At 38.1% G+C, this 17,026-nt stretch overlaps 1 protein-coding gene across 2 annotated transcripts in view; it reads left to right on the top strand.

Moving 5' to 3' along the window:
- The window catches only part of WRN (WRN RecQ like helicase), a 163,136-nt gene extending 158,038 nt beyond the window's left edge, over positions 1 to 5,098 (top strand). For both annotated transcript variants that reach the window (XM_075204601.1, XM_075204600.1), the window contains exon 35: positions 3,367 to 5,098. In XM_075204601.1, coding sequence (XP_075060702.1) covers positions 3,367 to 3,474 — 108 coding nt within the window. In that variant the 3' untranslated portion in view covers positions 3,475 to 5,098. The remainder of the gene's footprint in view (positions 1 to 3,366) is intronic.
- The last annotated feature ends 11,928 nt before the right edge of the window (positions 5,099 to 17,026 follow it).

The raw sequence follows: 17,026 nt of genomic DNA, 5'->3' as shown, positions 1-17,026 counted from the left end.
CATTAGTCATCAAAGAGGAACAAAAAGTCAGCTTGCCATGAGGGAAGTAGCAAAGATAATGAAATGGGCGGATCAGCATGTTCCTGCAATTTCAGTGGTGTTCATTCTGGGGTAGACAACTGGGAGGCTTTTCACCCTGACGTGTGGTCTCTCCATCCTGAAGTGTTCTCTCAGCTGGTTCTCTGGTGGGGTCAACCAGAAATAGATGAGGGCCTCTCATCACAATCGTTTTTAGTGGATGCCATTACGGTTCAATGGAATTTCAGGTTAGTGTACCTATTCCCTCCACTTCCAATGTTACCTCGAATTTTACAAAAGGTAAGATGCGAAAGGGTTCCAGACTGTCCGAGAAGGGTGTGGTATACAGACCTTCTCGACATGTCATGGTGCATTGTCCCTTCTCGACATGTCATGGTGCATTGTACTTTTGTGCCTGCCTCTCAGACAAGATCTTGTCAGTCAAGAGCCATTCTTTCATCAGGACCTACATCGAATGGCTTTGACAGCTTGGAGGTTGAATCCTTGATCCTTAAAAGGGGTTCTCGAGGGAGAGTGGTTAAAACCATGCTCCAGGCAAGAAAACCAACATCTTCTAACATCTACTACCGCATTTGGAAGGCTTACATTGGTTGGTGTGAAAAGATCCAGTTATCTACTGATTATTTTCGCTTAGCCAGGGTGTTGGCTTTTCTTCAGGATGGTCTGGACAAAGGATGGCGGCTGTCGTTCTTTAAGATCCAGGAATCTGCCTTGTCTGTGCATTTCTACAGGAGATATTTCATGTACTAACAACCTTTTGTACCGCCTGTGGATCCTTGGGACCTAAACTTGGTCCATTATGCGCTCCAAAAGTCACTCTTTGAACCTTTTGGAGTCTGTTTCTCTAAAACTTCTTTCTTGGACAGTGACGTTTTTGCTGGCGATTTGCTTCAGCCAGACGGGTTTCAGTGTTGGCAGCTCTTTCATGTCGCTCCCCACTTCTGGTTTTCCATGATGATCGCGCAGTGCTTAGACCTCTGCCTTTTTTTCAACCAAAAGTGTTCTCGAAGTACGACATAAACCAGGATATTGTTCTGCCAGTACTTCCTCAGGATTCGCTTGCTCCTGGTCAGGACTCCGTTTTCTTAGATGTGTCAGAGCCTTGAGAATTTATGTGGACCTTACAGCTTCGGTTCAGAAAACTGATAGTCTTGTAGTCTTGTATGACGATCGTAAGCGTGGCTGGCCAGCCACGAAGTAGACAGTGGCTAGATGGATCACCGCTACTATGTACATTTCGGAGGGCTTTCCGGTACCTGAAGGTCTGACAGCTCATTCCACGAGGTTGGTTAGCGCATCTTGGGCAGCGCGGCATGGGGCTTCAGCTGAGCCGTTGTGTAGGGCAGCTACTTGGTCTTCTGTTCACACATTCACCAGGTTCAACCATTTCCACGTCTTTGCTTCCAAAGACGCTAGTTTTGGCCATAAAGTTTTACGTGCCGCTCATTCTGAGCATTCCCACCTATATTGGCAGCTATGGAGCGTCCCCAAGCTTAGCAGTGGCCCCTAACTAGTGTGAAAGAGAAAATGGGATTTTTGTACTTTAAAATCTCTTTCTCTGAACAACATTTGGGGGACACTGCGCTCCTACCATTTGTTCTGACAGTTCTTTTGTGTGTTCTGTTGGTTATGTTTTCGCCCTCTCTTGTGGCTTTTGTAGTAAATAAACTGAGCTCTTCCTCTGGAGGGGGCATAGAGGGGTGTGGGGAGCAGACTAGACAAGCTTCTTTAGTGCATTTACTCACACAGTGCCCTCTATAGCCCAAAGTGAGCAGTGTTCCCCCCAACTCATGTTCAGAGAAAGAGCTTTTATGGTAAGTACAAAAATACCGTTCTCCCCCCCCCCCCCCCCCAAATTAAAATTTAACTTTTGCTCCTCCCTTGATTATGAGAGTAGGTGAGGCCAAGCACATGAACAATAATGAGTTTAAAATGGGACAACAGATTTTTTTCCCATTTCCGCTGTGCACGTTGACCTTTGGTCTATGCCAGTGGATCCCAAACTTTTCAGTTCAAGGCACCCTTAGGGTCTCCATAATTTTTTCAAGGTACCCCTAAGTCAAAATAATTACCAAGTAGTCCCCCGCCTTGCTTACCATTGACCCCAGGGAGCCTAGGCGCACAGTTTGGGAACCACTAGTCTATGCTAATGTATCTTTGCTGTATTGGCCAAGCTTACCATGACCACTACACAGAATAACAATATTGACTGTGCACAAAAAACAAGTGTTGCTGCAACATTTTTTTTCAAAATGTAAGATTACTTTTGATTTTGTTTTTAGGAGGAGTCCAGGAGGACAATAAGTATCACCAATGACACACTTCATAAATGTGTCTTTAACTTTTACTTTTTTATAGGTACTCATTGTATTGCATTCAAAATTATATTTTAGTTTTTGTGGCATCCTCATTTAAAGGACTATTTAACATTTTGGTGTTTTTTTTCCTTTATATTTGTTAGTGACCCACAGGGTCATTTTTGTCTACTACACAACTTGCCTATAATTCATTTTGTTTTTTTCTTTGTTTCAAAGCTTCTTAATATTACCATCATTATTATCATAATGCAGTAATTGCCAAAAATACCTCTTTGCATCATTAACATACATACTTAAATAGTAAAACATGTAAATCAGCAATGGGCAACTTGGCTTAGGTGGAGAGCCGCACACTGCACTCCCTCCCCCGGGTTTGCCTTGTGACCTCCCTGCACTGTGCTGCCCAATTTGTTAAGCAGACAATAAGATCAGCCGTGTGTGAAGGCTCAGCGGGCCGCCTGTTTCCCACCAGTGGTGTGGGTAACAAGCCTTTACTTTTGCTGCTTTACTGGTGGCACATCATGTAAAATCATCATCATCTATGTTTCATTTACACCAATTAGCATGTCTATGTCAGGGCCTGATAAAGGGATCAGGCCGCCCTAGACTAATATGCTCATAGCGCCCCCTCGCCTTCCATGTTGAAGCCATTGTCTGTTCTCACTGTACTTTTAACAGATGAGTGAGGAACTAGAGATGGAATGAGGAACATTTATGGTCTGCCATTCTATCTGGGAGTATTGTAGGAATTACTAGTTTCAAGTAGGCATTAACAATCCCTCTGTTTACATCTGTTAAAGCTGCACAGTACGCAAAAACAAACTTGTCCTTAATTTAAAATCCGTCTTTTTTCACCCCTTCCGCCACATCATGATTAAAACCTTACCACATTTTTCTTTCATATTTTCCTTTTATTTTGGAGAACAACGGTTCTCTAATATTATAAAATAAATTTCCGTTTATACCTCCATATAATGTGTGCTTATTTGCTTTGTTTTTTATGTTTCAGACTCCAAAAAGAAAATTGCCTGAATGGTTTGGGACTCCAAAGGGAAGTGCTACCTCATCTAATTTCAAAAAGGCCAAAACTGGGTCTAAAAAGGGTCTTTTTGGTTGAAATTTACCTTTCTGTGATGTACTTTGTAAATTGTCTACAAATTAGAAATTTTATATCATATCTAATACTTTAAAAGAAGACTCGCAAAGTTGTACAGATATATTACAAATGTTTAATATAATATTGAATATTTGTAGTATAAATAATAATAAAAAAAAATTACTGCTCCTTTTACTGACAATTATGAAACATAGACATTGTTTCTGATAATTAGTATGTGACGAGTTCATACTTATTCTCTAGATTATGTTGAATACATAGATGGGATCTGATGGTAAAATGTGTAGGGTAACATTTTATTGTGATCCTGTACGAAAAACAGTTTGTGAATATGGTGTAGGTTGAATAGGAATATGTTTTACCATTTACTGTTTAGAAGTTGTCGTACCTTACATTCCTTGTTCGATGAATATGCTCAGAAAATATTTGATGTGCAATTACAGATTTAGGAACATTGCATCCTGCATATTTGGTACTCTCCAGGTCAGCATAATAGGTTTTAATGTAACATTATACCATGTTATGGTTTTTGATGAGACAAAATCCTTATTATAGCTTTGATTTGCTTCTACATAATGAGGTTCATGCTTTGAATACTGATGCTAGACTTGTTAGTTTGTTTAGCTATCAGCACAGTGGGCAAGTTGGTATATTCTGAGCCCATGCTTATTCTAACAGAATTATATATTTTGTCATATACTGCTTATTATGTTGATTCATAACATGTACCCCATGACACTTTGCTTTGTGTTTTCCACATAGTGAGTTCAACTTCATTGGATAGAAATGAAGGGTTTACTGATCATTGTGTTGAAGCCATTGTCTCTTCTCACTGTACTTTTAACAGATGAGTGAGGAACTAGAGATGGAATGAGGAACATTTATGGTCTGCCATTCTATCTGGGAGTATTGTAGGAATTACTAGTTTCAAGTAGGCATTAACAATCCCTCTGTTTACATCTGTTAAAGCTGCATTGATGAAGCAGTGTATGTAGAGCACCAGATCACAGCCGGGTGTTATAAATGTCTGCCAGTACATACCTTTAAGCTTAGTGCCTTTGAAATTTATAATAACTGTTTGTTTATATTTTTTTATTGTATATTTGTAAGTTTGTAAAAAAAAAAACAACTGTTAAATAAGCTGTTTACAGCAGTTATACAAAAGATACATAAAGATAAATAACTTCCTCTCGCTTCTGCAATGCCAGGTGGTGTTCGTGCTGGCTACTCTATATCCCCTCTTTCATGATCTCTCTCTTTTTCTTCCTGAACTCGGTTCTTTCCTTTGCCCTGCCTTCTCTATCTCCCCTTGCTTTCCTCTTTCTCACTAAATAGGAAAACACCAGCTTCATATGTTGCTCTAGGGCTACACGCATAGAACTCTGCTTTTAGTTCGTGTCCTTGCAGTACTATGTGGATATGGTTTTCAAGCACATTGGGTCTTGGGTGGCTGAATTCGCTTCTACTCTGTTTCTCAGGACGACTGCTATGCCCCTTGGGCCATGACATCATGTGTTTTTTTTCTGGTACTGCAATTGTTTCGTTTTTTAAAGTTGTTTGTTACTTTAAATCACATGTTGTTGACAAAAATAAACAAGTTTATAAAAAAAGATTATTAATGTACAGAGGTATGAGATTTTTTTAAATCCAGAAACCCTTTAATCCAGAAGGTTACCAAAATAGAAAACAGAAAATTATTGCTGCTGGTCAGTGATTTTATCATGCATACAGTTCTGATCACTAAGTGTTTATTCCTACATTTACTATTAGGTGGAAATGCTGTGGGCAGTATGGAGGAAAGCCAGGGTATTTTATTTAAAAAAAAAAAAAAGTGTTTTAGAAGATTTAGGCATTGTGTTTCACATTACAGGAAACCCCTTTAATTGGACAACCCACATTTCCAAATAATATATCCCATATATCTACTGCAGTTATGTTAATGTTACATTTCTACATCTTATTAAAATGTATACTTAATACTTGCCAAAGCAATGCAATAATTTGGGGAAAGTAAGAAACTCCCTATGGACATATATAGAATTAAACTTCTCTGGTTTTGGAGCATTAATTATGCGCTTCAACAACAGCAACACATTCTGTCTGTTTATTAGATCCTGCATCGTAATTAGAACAAGAAGTGGGCAAAGTTTGGATCCAAAAGGCTTCCGTGTAAATGACCTATTAAGGAGTTATTGCAACAAAAATTGGAGTGCCTTATTTGCTTATTTAAGACTGTAATAGTGAGTCAAGAAAAGTACTTTAATAGGAAAACATTTCAGGCTTTTAGTATACTGTGAATATACAATGATCAGCCACAACATTAAAACAACCTGCTTAATATTGTGTAGGTCCCCCTTGTGCCACCAAAACAGCTCTGACCCGTCGAGGCATGGACTCCACAAGACCTCTGAAGGTGTCCTCTGGTATCTGGCACAAAGACATTAGCAGCAGATCCTTTAAGTCCTGCAAGTTGCGAGGCATGGCCTCCATGACTGATGTGTTTTTCCATAACATCCCACAGATGCTCGATCATTTTGAGGTCTGGGGAATTTGGAGGCTAAGTCAACACCTTCAACTCTTTGTCATGTTCCTCAAACATTCATGAACAATTTTTGCAGTGTGGCAGAGCGTATTATACTGCTGAAAGAGGCCACTGTCATCAGGAAAACACTGCTACCATGAAGGGGTGTGCTTGCTCTGCAACAATGTTTTATGTAGGTGGTACATGTCATAGTAATATCCACATGAATGCCAGGACACAAGGTTTCCCAGCAGAATGTTGTCTGGAGCATTACACTGCCTCCCTCAGCTTGCCTTCTTCCCATAGTGCATCCTGGTGCCATCTTTTCCCCAGGTAAACGATGCTCAATCACTTAACCATCCACATGATGTAAAAGAAAATTCATCAGACCATCTTCTTCCATTGCTCCATGGTCAAGTTCTGACACTCAGGTGCCCATTGTAGGCGATTTCTGTGATGGATAGAGATCAACATGGGCACGCTGCAAGCTCCGATGCTCTGTGTGTTCTGACACCTCTATATCATAGCCAGCATTAACTTTTTCAGCAATTTGAGATGCTCTGACCCAGTCATCTAGCCTTCACAATTTGACCCTTATTAAAGTCGCTCAAATCCATACCCTTGCCCATTTTTCTGCTTCCATCACATCAACTTGCTGCCCAATATATCCCTTGACAGGTGCCATTGTAACAAGATGATCAATGTTATTCACTTCACTTGTCAGTGGTTTTAATATTGTCATATAGGTGTATGGTTGTGGTTTTTTTTAAATTTTCTTTATGCCACTGGCACTGCCCTGAGAACAGTAGTCAGTTGGCTGGCATATTAGATGGGGACATGTAATAGAATAATATGTAGATACAGTATAAGGGCTACTGTTAGCATAATATGCTAACACTGCATTGAACAGATACACGGTAATAAAGATATGGAGGATTGGTAAACTGGGGGGAAGGCATTTATCATTTCTACACTGGGGCACTTTACTTCCTTGGTCAACTACTTTAAACAGGATTAGGGGAAAAGGTATCCAAATGTTAAGAATAGCAGTTTCTTAAAGTAACCAGAAAGTCTAATACACACCATGACTGCTGCATGCCAGAAATGTATTTATAGATTGTGCTGCCCTAGACCATTAACAAGAACAAGACCATTCCATAAACACAACCATGTGCCTTAAATTAAATCTGATGGGCTAGTTATAATGCCCATAAAGTTATAACTTGCAAATAATAATGCCTATCAACATTTATTATGCGTTGATAATCCCCACCAAGGTCATAAGATAATGCATTAAGGTTTAATATGCTACTGTTATTGCTTAGCAAGATAATGCCCTGTAAGATAAAATATGCCGATGATAATGATTAGCAGATTGTAATTGGACAGGGATAATTTCAAGGAAGATCTAATATGCCATTGTTAATGTCCTAATGAGCCGATGTTAATGTCCAGAAATCTTAATTTGACGGGTGCAATGTACTGCAATATCTAATATGCCATTTTAATACTCTATTGTACCAGTGATAATGAGATCTAAATAGTTAGTGTTAATGTCCACTTGACAAGATCTGATATTGAGTGGCAGTGTCCAGCAAAATCAATTGACCCAGTGATACCGGAAAGCAATGATTCCAGTGATAATGCCAGTGAGACTTAATATGCCAGTGATCATTTCTAGTAAGATGCCCATCAGTGTCAGTAATAACCAGCAAGATGCCCAATAAGACTAATGGTCGCTTATATGCATAACAGAAGTAGTGATGCCGCACAAGATGACCTTCAGTATTATTAATGCCAACAGTAGTGTTGACTAAATATATGTACAACAGTTGTAATTATGCTTGATACGAAGCTCAGTAGTAATAATAGCAAGTTATATGAACAATACAAATAGTGTTGCCCAATAAGATGTCCATTAGTATCACTGATGCCCAGTCGGTTGCCCTATATTTGTAATTCCCAGCTTGTTCTATAGTGCTACTGAAATTGTGAAAATAAGTAGTTCTTTTTTCTTTTCTTGTTTTTCTGGGATTTATTGTAGTCTCTTTAACTACTGTAGATTTCATACAAGAGTATTCAGTTTCCTCGCCCTTGTTAAACGTAATATGAACACCAAGTAATCCTGTAACTTTAATAGCTACATGAGCCAGGCTTCTTTGTTCACTAGAAAGAAGATAGATGTTTGGCTGTATCTGTAGCCCTGTCTTCTGAAACACCTCTAAAAAAAAAATACTGTATCAACATGTCACTTTGTAGGGGGAAAAAAGGAGCATTGAACCATTTATAGTTTTATGGTATATCGGGTTGGGTACGCTTTACCTATTACCAGTATTCCGACATGGTGAACCCCTACAAATAAAATTCAAAATTATGAAAAACCGATTTGAAAATAAACAGACTTACCTTCAACCCGACGCTGGACATCTCTGAGTGTTCGGCAGTGCAGTCTGATGTCATCGCGACGTTTGTCAATAGAAATTTAAAGTGGCAATGTCGGATTAAGTGTTTAAACACTTAACCTTAGGGGTCCCCACATTGCCGCTTTAAATTTCTAATGACAGACGTCGCGATGATGTCAGACTGCACTGCCGAACACTTGTTCAATCGAAATCACTTGCTGTCAGCATGGTGCTTTCATCGGAGATGTCCAGTGTCGGGTTGAAGGTAATTGTTTATTTTCAAATTGGTTTTTCATCATTTCTGTTTTGTTTTGTAGGGGTTCTCCATGTCGGAATAGTGGTAATCGTAAAAATGATTACCACCGCCTATATAATATCTGTATACTTAATATAAACTATATTGCTATAACTCATAATTTAAATGTTCTAAATACCACATTCTCAATAGACCATGGAGGCTACGGCTAAACTTAAGGTGTGGAATCTAATTGGCACCATATTATTCACCAGGAGCCGAATGAAGTTTTAGTTTCACTGCAGAATGCTCATAAGTCATTGGTCCCCAATCCAACCCCATAAAGGAGATACCTTAGGATATGCACTGGCATCCACCATCTGAAGCAAAGGCCAAATATCTGTAGACCTTCATCATTGTTATTTAGAAAGCACAGTAGTTTCTGCAGCTCCATACAGTCTGCATGACATATACATGGATAAAACATAACAAATACATAAATGAACATAAGTATAGTAACAAATACAATAGCTTAATAGCAGATGTGTGATGCAAAACCCAAATTTGAGCAATGTTCAAGTTTCAGTAATGTTACAAGTAATACAAAAACAAGTTCTATATGTATTAGTAAGCAATCAACATAGCGGTCACATAAAGACTTCAGCGTAGGATATCACAGATGCAAGCCAGGTAGGTAGACATGAGACCATAGCAAAGAGAGAACCCTGCCCGCGAGAGCTCACATTTAAGAATATATATAAAAATGCCCATTGTGTATTGAGGCACCTTTGCCAGGCTTGGAAAGACGTTGCACATAGAATAGTTGACAAAGCATCTGAGGCCTTCATGAAGTGTGTTCTTGCAGTTCATAACGGTTCAAATCTATAAGATAACAAAGCTTCTCTTATGAGATATGAAATAGTTTGTTTACTCTAAAATTCACCTTGATTATCCACTGAATTGTTTCAGAGGCAAGGGGGGTTGAAGACAAATCAGAAGTTTGAGACATGGAAGATATTTGGAATATGAAGAAACAAGGTAACTTGAGCCACTTTAAAAAAAGAAAGAAAAAAAGTGAGAAAGGAAAAGTGTAATGAAAAAGTGGCAAAGGTGTAGTTCAAAGCTATATTTTTCAAGTTCACCATGGTTATGTATCTTTTGATGTTCCCGCAACCCACATATTAGCATTAAGTAGGAAGATCAGCAGTATAACTTATCCAGGTAAATTATCTGATGCAGTAAGTCACCACGACCCTGCTAATAAAACCTTGGAAAAAGGCAGGTACCTTACATAGAGAGGACACAATGCAATTGCCAGCAATAATGTAAACATGTGACAACCAAAAAGCATTTACCAGGAAATTACAGCAAACAAGGTAAACTTTACAGAATTTAGATTAGAAGAAGAGTTAATATTCTTCCTTGCATGGAGTTTTTCATCACCTAGGTACGCAAGGTCCTTTGGCACCAAAATACATGAGACCTGAGAAGTCTACTAATTTTTTTTATTCAATAAGGTGAGTGCTAAATCTGCATTGGCTCTTCATTGGTCGGTGGAAGAACCCATGGGACTGGAAGTTAGTTGGTGACAAGTGTGTTGACATGCTCTCTCCTAGTCTGCAGTTTTCACTCTCTGAAATGAATATCTATCTTATCAGAAAGAGGCTGGTGTAGTAAGCTCCTCCTTTAGTTACTTCAAAAAACCCTTATTATAAAGTGGTTTCATTGTTCCATCCAGTTTCAAAGGCAAGGGTCATTTTTAACCACAGTTTGGCTACTGAAACACCCTCAAAGACATTATGGATGGTAGTGGAAAAGGTGGCATTGTATACTAGAGTAGTGTTTATGAAATCCAGCCGTTGTGGATCTCTAACATGTTTTATATTTCTCACATATTTTCAAATGACATAATCAACATGTGGATATTTTTAAATGTGTTAGTAAATTTTTGGAATAGCAAAATATTAGAAATACCATATTTTCTCCAATATCGATGAAGCCCAGACAAGAGCTTTGCAAGAAAAGTAACCGGTTTAGTTAAGAAATTACAGAATGGAGCAATAGTTAAGAAAACTGTGACAGGCTTGTAGTTCTGCTTCATAGCAAGACAAGGAATATGGAGCGTAGAGCAAACTGGATGTTTCTTCTCTGAATATACTATTCAGTGCAGAGAGCCAAGCAGAGCTGTGTAATATACCAGGACAATGAAAATAAACATTTGTGTTAATACAGTGCTTAAAGAATGTACCTAAAAACACAAAGGAATATAGTTAGAAAAAGTTTGGGAAAGTACAAGCCAATAAATTAACATTTTAATTGATACAAGTCAATAACCAACCTCTGAATAAAATTCGGTGTTCCGATATATAATGAAAAATAAGAAACCAAAATACAAAACCTAATATGCTAAATAATTCCAAAATTGATTAAGTATAATGTGTAGCAATTATTATTATTTTTTATTTTGCAATATGCTACTTTCTGTCAAACTACATGATATTTTATCTTGTTTTATGTGCATGTATATTTTGCAGTAAAATGCTTAGGGTACATGGTAGCCTGCATTTCAAATGTGAACGCATTTGACATGCGTTCACATTGCTGTCCTTCCTGACCACGGGTGTAAGGACAGCAATGGAAGACACTCCATTGACTCCCTTCCACGGTCTTTCTCGATCACAGACACAAGTGGAAGAGAAGATGGATCAAAGTGAGGGGTAATTTTTAGAACTCAATTGAAGGTATGAACACAAAAGAAGGGGGATAGAAAGTACGCGTCCAAAAAGAAGAGTGATGTGAGCAACACCGTATAATCAATTTGTCATCTATCGAATTTTCTGAGCCAAGAGAAAGATCTTTCAAGATGTCTTTATTTCGGAGCAATGATAAACCTAATTTGTTGAAGGTACAAATTGGACTTCATAAATTCATCAGACATCTTGTATTAAAACGTCATTTTATTTCAAAAAAGACATTGGCTTTGCCACTAATTCGAAATTATGAGATGGATCCATTCTGTAAAACATAGGGTTTTTTAACCCAAGAAATTAGCACCATCAATCATATGTATAGCCTTACGGAAGAAAGGGAGGGATTGGTGGCTTCTAACCTTTCTTCCAATGATATTAGATGTAAGACTATAAGATGCACAAGTCTGAGCTACACCTTAAAGAATATATCCACTTCCTAGATGTAGATTTCATGCCCTCTAAATCAATAAATATGAAAGGACCCGCATATACCCCTGTAAGAAACCAACAGATCATACAGTACAACAGAGGTGTTGTATATAAGAGAGAGAGTGCTGGGTCCAGAGGATTCCATTGAGAATATAGCAGTAGTACATTCTCCAAGCCCACCCTATCGGAAGCTTAGTATAGTCTGTGCATTAGAATATATATTGATAGGTACAATATTTTATATTGAGAGATTTTCAAATGTTAATTACAAGGGAATAAGAATATGCATATTCCCACAGATTATGTACAAACCACTGTCATGGTGCTGAAATTGAATTGCTGCAAAACAGTCAAACAATGTAGAAAAATAATGATAGGCCATTAGGCATCGAACAGAGCGGTTAGAAGAGATTACAAAATTCTGCAGTACACACAGGTTAAAGCGTCACCATCAATATGATTCTTTTATGCTAATAATTAGGAAACATAAGTGAGTACAAGATTCTACTGAATACTATTATCACTAATGCATGCTGGGAACCAGATAGACCACTGTGATTGAGGAGTAAAGGAATTTGTCCTCTAATTGGATGGAAGGACAACTAGAATAAATGTAAATTTAATATGATCATAGATGGAACATTCAAATGGACATTTTGTGAAGTAGTAGATGAAGGTTGTTGGACATTCACACAGTGGGGTTATCTCTCTGAAACCAAGCTCATCATATACCTTATCTTTCAATCTGTAACCAGTGGCATCAGTTTCAAGGTAGATGACAAATACTTGTGACTGTAATCAGAATTCCCTGTAAAGTAGAAGGCTTCCAACCAGTACTGTAACATTTTCACATGAAAAGTTATACCTGACATAAATTTGCACTGTTCACTTGGAAAATTAATTTCCAGCACTTCAGAGTAGACTAATGTGACCACAGATATGAAGAAATTATGGCAAACCAGATAGATAAACTAAAGGGATGGCTAGAGTCAGGACATGAAACAAGGAGAGACGACTGGTGAATTAGGAAAAATAGGATGAAGAGAGAGACCATTGCCGCCACAGTCTTGGGAGTAGATGTAATGGGATCAGGGGCATTGAATGCTATGGTTTTAGAGTTCCTGAGGCATAAACTTGGAAACCTGGCAAGTCATGCAGGATATGGTGTAAAATTCAACTAAATGTGAAAACATGTCATAGAGGACTCATGACATGCTTATACTGGTGCCACAACATCTCCATGTTTAGCTCTTCGGGAAACATTAACAAGGTTAGTGCTGGGCCTTTATGGAGAATAAGTTAGAGCTGACATGCATGCAAGTTCAGAGTAAATTAAAATACATTTTGTCTTCTATTCATGACCCTTGGGCAGAGGAAAAATCTATTTATTTCTCCCTTTCGCATTGAAACCTACCAAATGGTGGCTCACACAGTGGCAGGATTGCCAGAATTTGACCTGTACTGTTTCCTCTCTAGCTCCAGTTTCCATTAAAGAAAGGCAGGGGTACACTCTGGTGAATTTGGGTGTACTTGTGTGGCAGTATGATATTTTTCATCCATGTCTTTAAACTGACATTTTAAATTAGGAAGGGTCACATATATCTCTATTTGACATGGGTGGTTGTTGGAGAAGAGAGGATGCTGTATTATTTCAAGTCACAACCAGGTTCTCAGACACCAGTGCTGGGACACCAATGACTCCTGCTTGATGACTGGCCAAAACCATCATCCATTTTAAAGTATTTGGGACAAGGATACTGGTGCTGGTTTCAGCTCCAAAATGCATTGTACACTGTTCTGTATATGCAAATAAATGCAGCCCAAGAGGAACTATGAAGAAGTATATTGAACTCAACAGGATTAGACCCCAGTTGCTGATAACCTCAACCTCTGGCACCAAATCGCACAGTACCAAAATAACAGGATTAAAATGATAAAAGTTCATTCTTTAAAAAGCAGGTCATTGCAAATAATTTTTTCAGAATATAGAATAGGACTGCAACTAGGCCTAAAGTATAATTGAATCAAATTGTCTAGATAATATCTTGACACTTCCCAAGAAGTTGAAATATTTAGATTTGTATGTGCACAGTTCATATTGTTGATAGGCAGCTTATTTTGATGTAATTAGCAGCACATAAGAAAAACAAGTTCATGCAGGTCAACACATAAGTTCATGTTAATACTGAATCAAACGGAATGAACTCTAAAGCTGAAAATCTGCAGGAACATACAACACTTGTAATATAATATATCCATCACACTAATAAGAAATCCCTTGCCCTGAAATGGACAAGTTGCAAGGAAACACTGCGCCATTGCTTGCAGTTAGATGTACTCAGAATCTGATCAGTAATCACAAGCAACAACATGGACAAACTGGAAGAAGTTCAGCATTGACACCCGAGGTTAGCTGTATTCAAGGCACCGAGTCATTAAACGCAAAAATAGAAGCTGATGAACTGTTATGCAGTACAGTGTTTAGTACCAAGTTGTCCAAGTGCACACAGATTATAGGAAAATAAATAAATATTAGTAAATTGTAGTCTGAGAGACTCGATCATATGGATCACATGAATCCTTACATGGACTGGATCTTCTAACCACAGGTATTCCATCCAGCACCTGCACAGCATCAATGTTCATCAGGACATCAGATTACCCGTCTTGTGTTTCTTAAGGTCCAAACCAGTTGACAATCTGGAAAAGGTCTGTGAATCATAACTAGAATCGGTGAAACCAAGGATAGCTCTTTTAAGTTAATGAAATATGTACAAGTGAATAAAATCATTTGAGAGAGTGCAGCCAGGACAATTAAGAACATTGTGTATGTGCAAACAAAATAAAATATTGTCTGGAACTCTGAAACAAACAATGGTGTGTCAAAATATACATAAGTAGGAGAGTTTTGTGCACAGTATAGCTATGATGGGATAAGCTCACATGCCAACGTCAAGGAATCTCCTGGGGGCGAGTACCTAGCAAGTGTAGCAGGGTTTCACATTTAAAACCTTATTGAGTCTCCATTTTGAAAGTGAGAGGCAGATGAGCTTGTCCTAATTTAAACAGGGAGACTGGACACAGGAGTTGAAACACGAATAGCAGCTATACTTCATAGTAGTCGCAGTAACTATAAAAAAAGAAACTCCGTTATCTGTCTCTGGGGGTTGGAAATCTATGGCTAGTAGCTGATCCAGAGAGGAGAGTAATGATGGGTCCGGAGTGGAGTTGGGATGAAGAGGTTTAGAAGTGTAGTTCCCAATGGAGTTGGATAGGAAGATGAGTCTGTAATGATGAAGAGATGAGAAGGTCCAGAAGTGTAATTTCTGAAAAACACCAGATAGATTTCCCCACCAGCGCCTCATTTTATAAAGAGCCACCATGAAACATTAGTAACCCCACATATTTTTAGTACCTCCACACCCAAGCCCCTTTATAATATTAATCCCTCTCTCCCAAAAACACTTAGTGATCCTTGAATGCTATGGCCAGTAGACTCCCCCATCTGCCTTCTGCGCACTCTCTGCACCAGCCACATGTGCAGAGGATGAGGAGAGAAAGGAAAGGAGAGAGAAGTTCAGTGGAAGGGGCCAGCCACCCGGAAGCACAGCAATTGTGATTCTTGACACTTTTAGGCAGGCCCCACTAATCCCGGACTGCCCAGACCAAGGACCTATGTCACAGCCCTGCTGCTTCCTACACCTGGGAATCTAGTCCCTACTCAAACAAAGGGAGGACCTCAGTAAAATATAAAAACCCACAAAACTGCTAGAGTAGTTCAATTGACTGATGATCTTGATCAAGCATGACAATCCTTAATTTCAATTCTAGTGATTAATAATCTGTAACATGCTTTATTATATAAATACAAGTATTTTGTATCCAAAGCAATGGTTCTTACACAACTGTCTTCTATTCATAAACAGTTGTAAAGATTTACCGTACTTGAAACTACAATCATTTTTTGTCACTCTGCTTTTTCTGTTTAGATTTAGTTGATTAAAGGGTAATTTATAGTATTATACTATAGTTGGTAGGAGTATATGTCAGGTATTAAAGTTCATTTGTTTTACATGTCAACAAAAATAGATTAAAGATTCCAGTTACCACAGCAACACAATTACTTGTAATGCTACTATAGTAACAGAGAGACACTTATGATCCTTCAGTTTTACACATTTCACTAAACCCATTACTCTTTTTCTGAAATAAGAAAAAAAAATGAGTAGCATATCACTGTCAGATTAAACACTCATTTAATTTTACAATTTATAACAAAATTGGTAATTATTAAATGATCAAGCATACATTTAATAAGAATCAGTGAATGTGTATGTATAGAGAGAAAAAAAAATACTATAGACATTTATGGTTTTATTAAAATCGTAAAAATATATGAAATTTGACTGCTAAAACACCATCCTCTCACATAACAAACTCCATTATTTATTCTCAGTGATGATATCACACAAAATACAGTATTTCAAACAGTATTACAGCACTGTCATCACACAATATTCCTTATGACATCAATAGTTACAATGGCAATAACCTCAATTCAACACATCATCCCTAATGGCATAACAGTCAGTAAATGATATACAAAAAAACAGAAACTGTATAGTAAAGGATATACATGGTAATGGTCACTACTGATGCACAGATGTAAGCATACCAGTAGCAGCCCATACAACTGCTACTGGGCCCAAATATATAGGGGGCCTGTGGGATCGCCCCTTTCCCACGCACATTTAGCAAAGTGTCCTTACAACGTTTACATCGCTTGACTAAATGCTGGCTGTGTTCCTAGAGAGAGACTGGAACTTGGTGAATAACATAAGAAGTAGGGTCAAGCCACCGGAAGTCCCAAGGTGTAACGCAGTAGAAGGTTAATCATCACAAGTAAAGCTGATCTTGACATACTCTACACAAAATGTAACATATCTGTTATTAGGGACGGAGATAAAACTGCCCTAGAGATTGAATACATTTACTATCACCTATTGTTAACCAGATAACCCTGAGAATGTTGATTTATTATAGAGAAACATATTGTCCTACCTGGATACAATCATAAACGAGACTAAGAGTATTAACATCTATCACTGTTCGAGCTACCACAACATTGTAATCAGAGTTTGATAAAATACACCAAAGTATTTTTGAATATTATTAATATTTATCTCTCCAAGATTGCCTCTATCACTAAGCCCAT

The sequence above is a fragment of the Mixophyes fleayi genome, chromosome 1 (assembly GCF_038048845.1).
Source record: "Mixophyes fleayi isolate aMixFle1 chromosome 1, aMixFle1.hap1, whole genome shotgun sequence".
Taxonomy (NCBI): domain Eukaryota; kingdom Metazoa; phylum Chordata; class Amphibia; order Anura; family Limnodynastidae; genus Mixophyes; species Mixophyes fleayi.
Note: the sequence above shows the minus strand (reverse complement) of the source record. Positions and strands in the feature narration are given on the sequence as shown.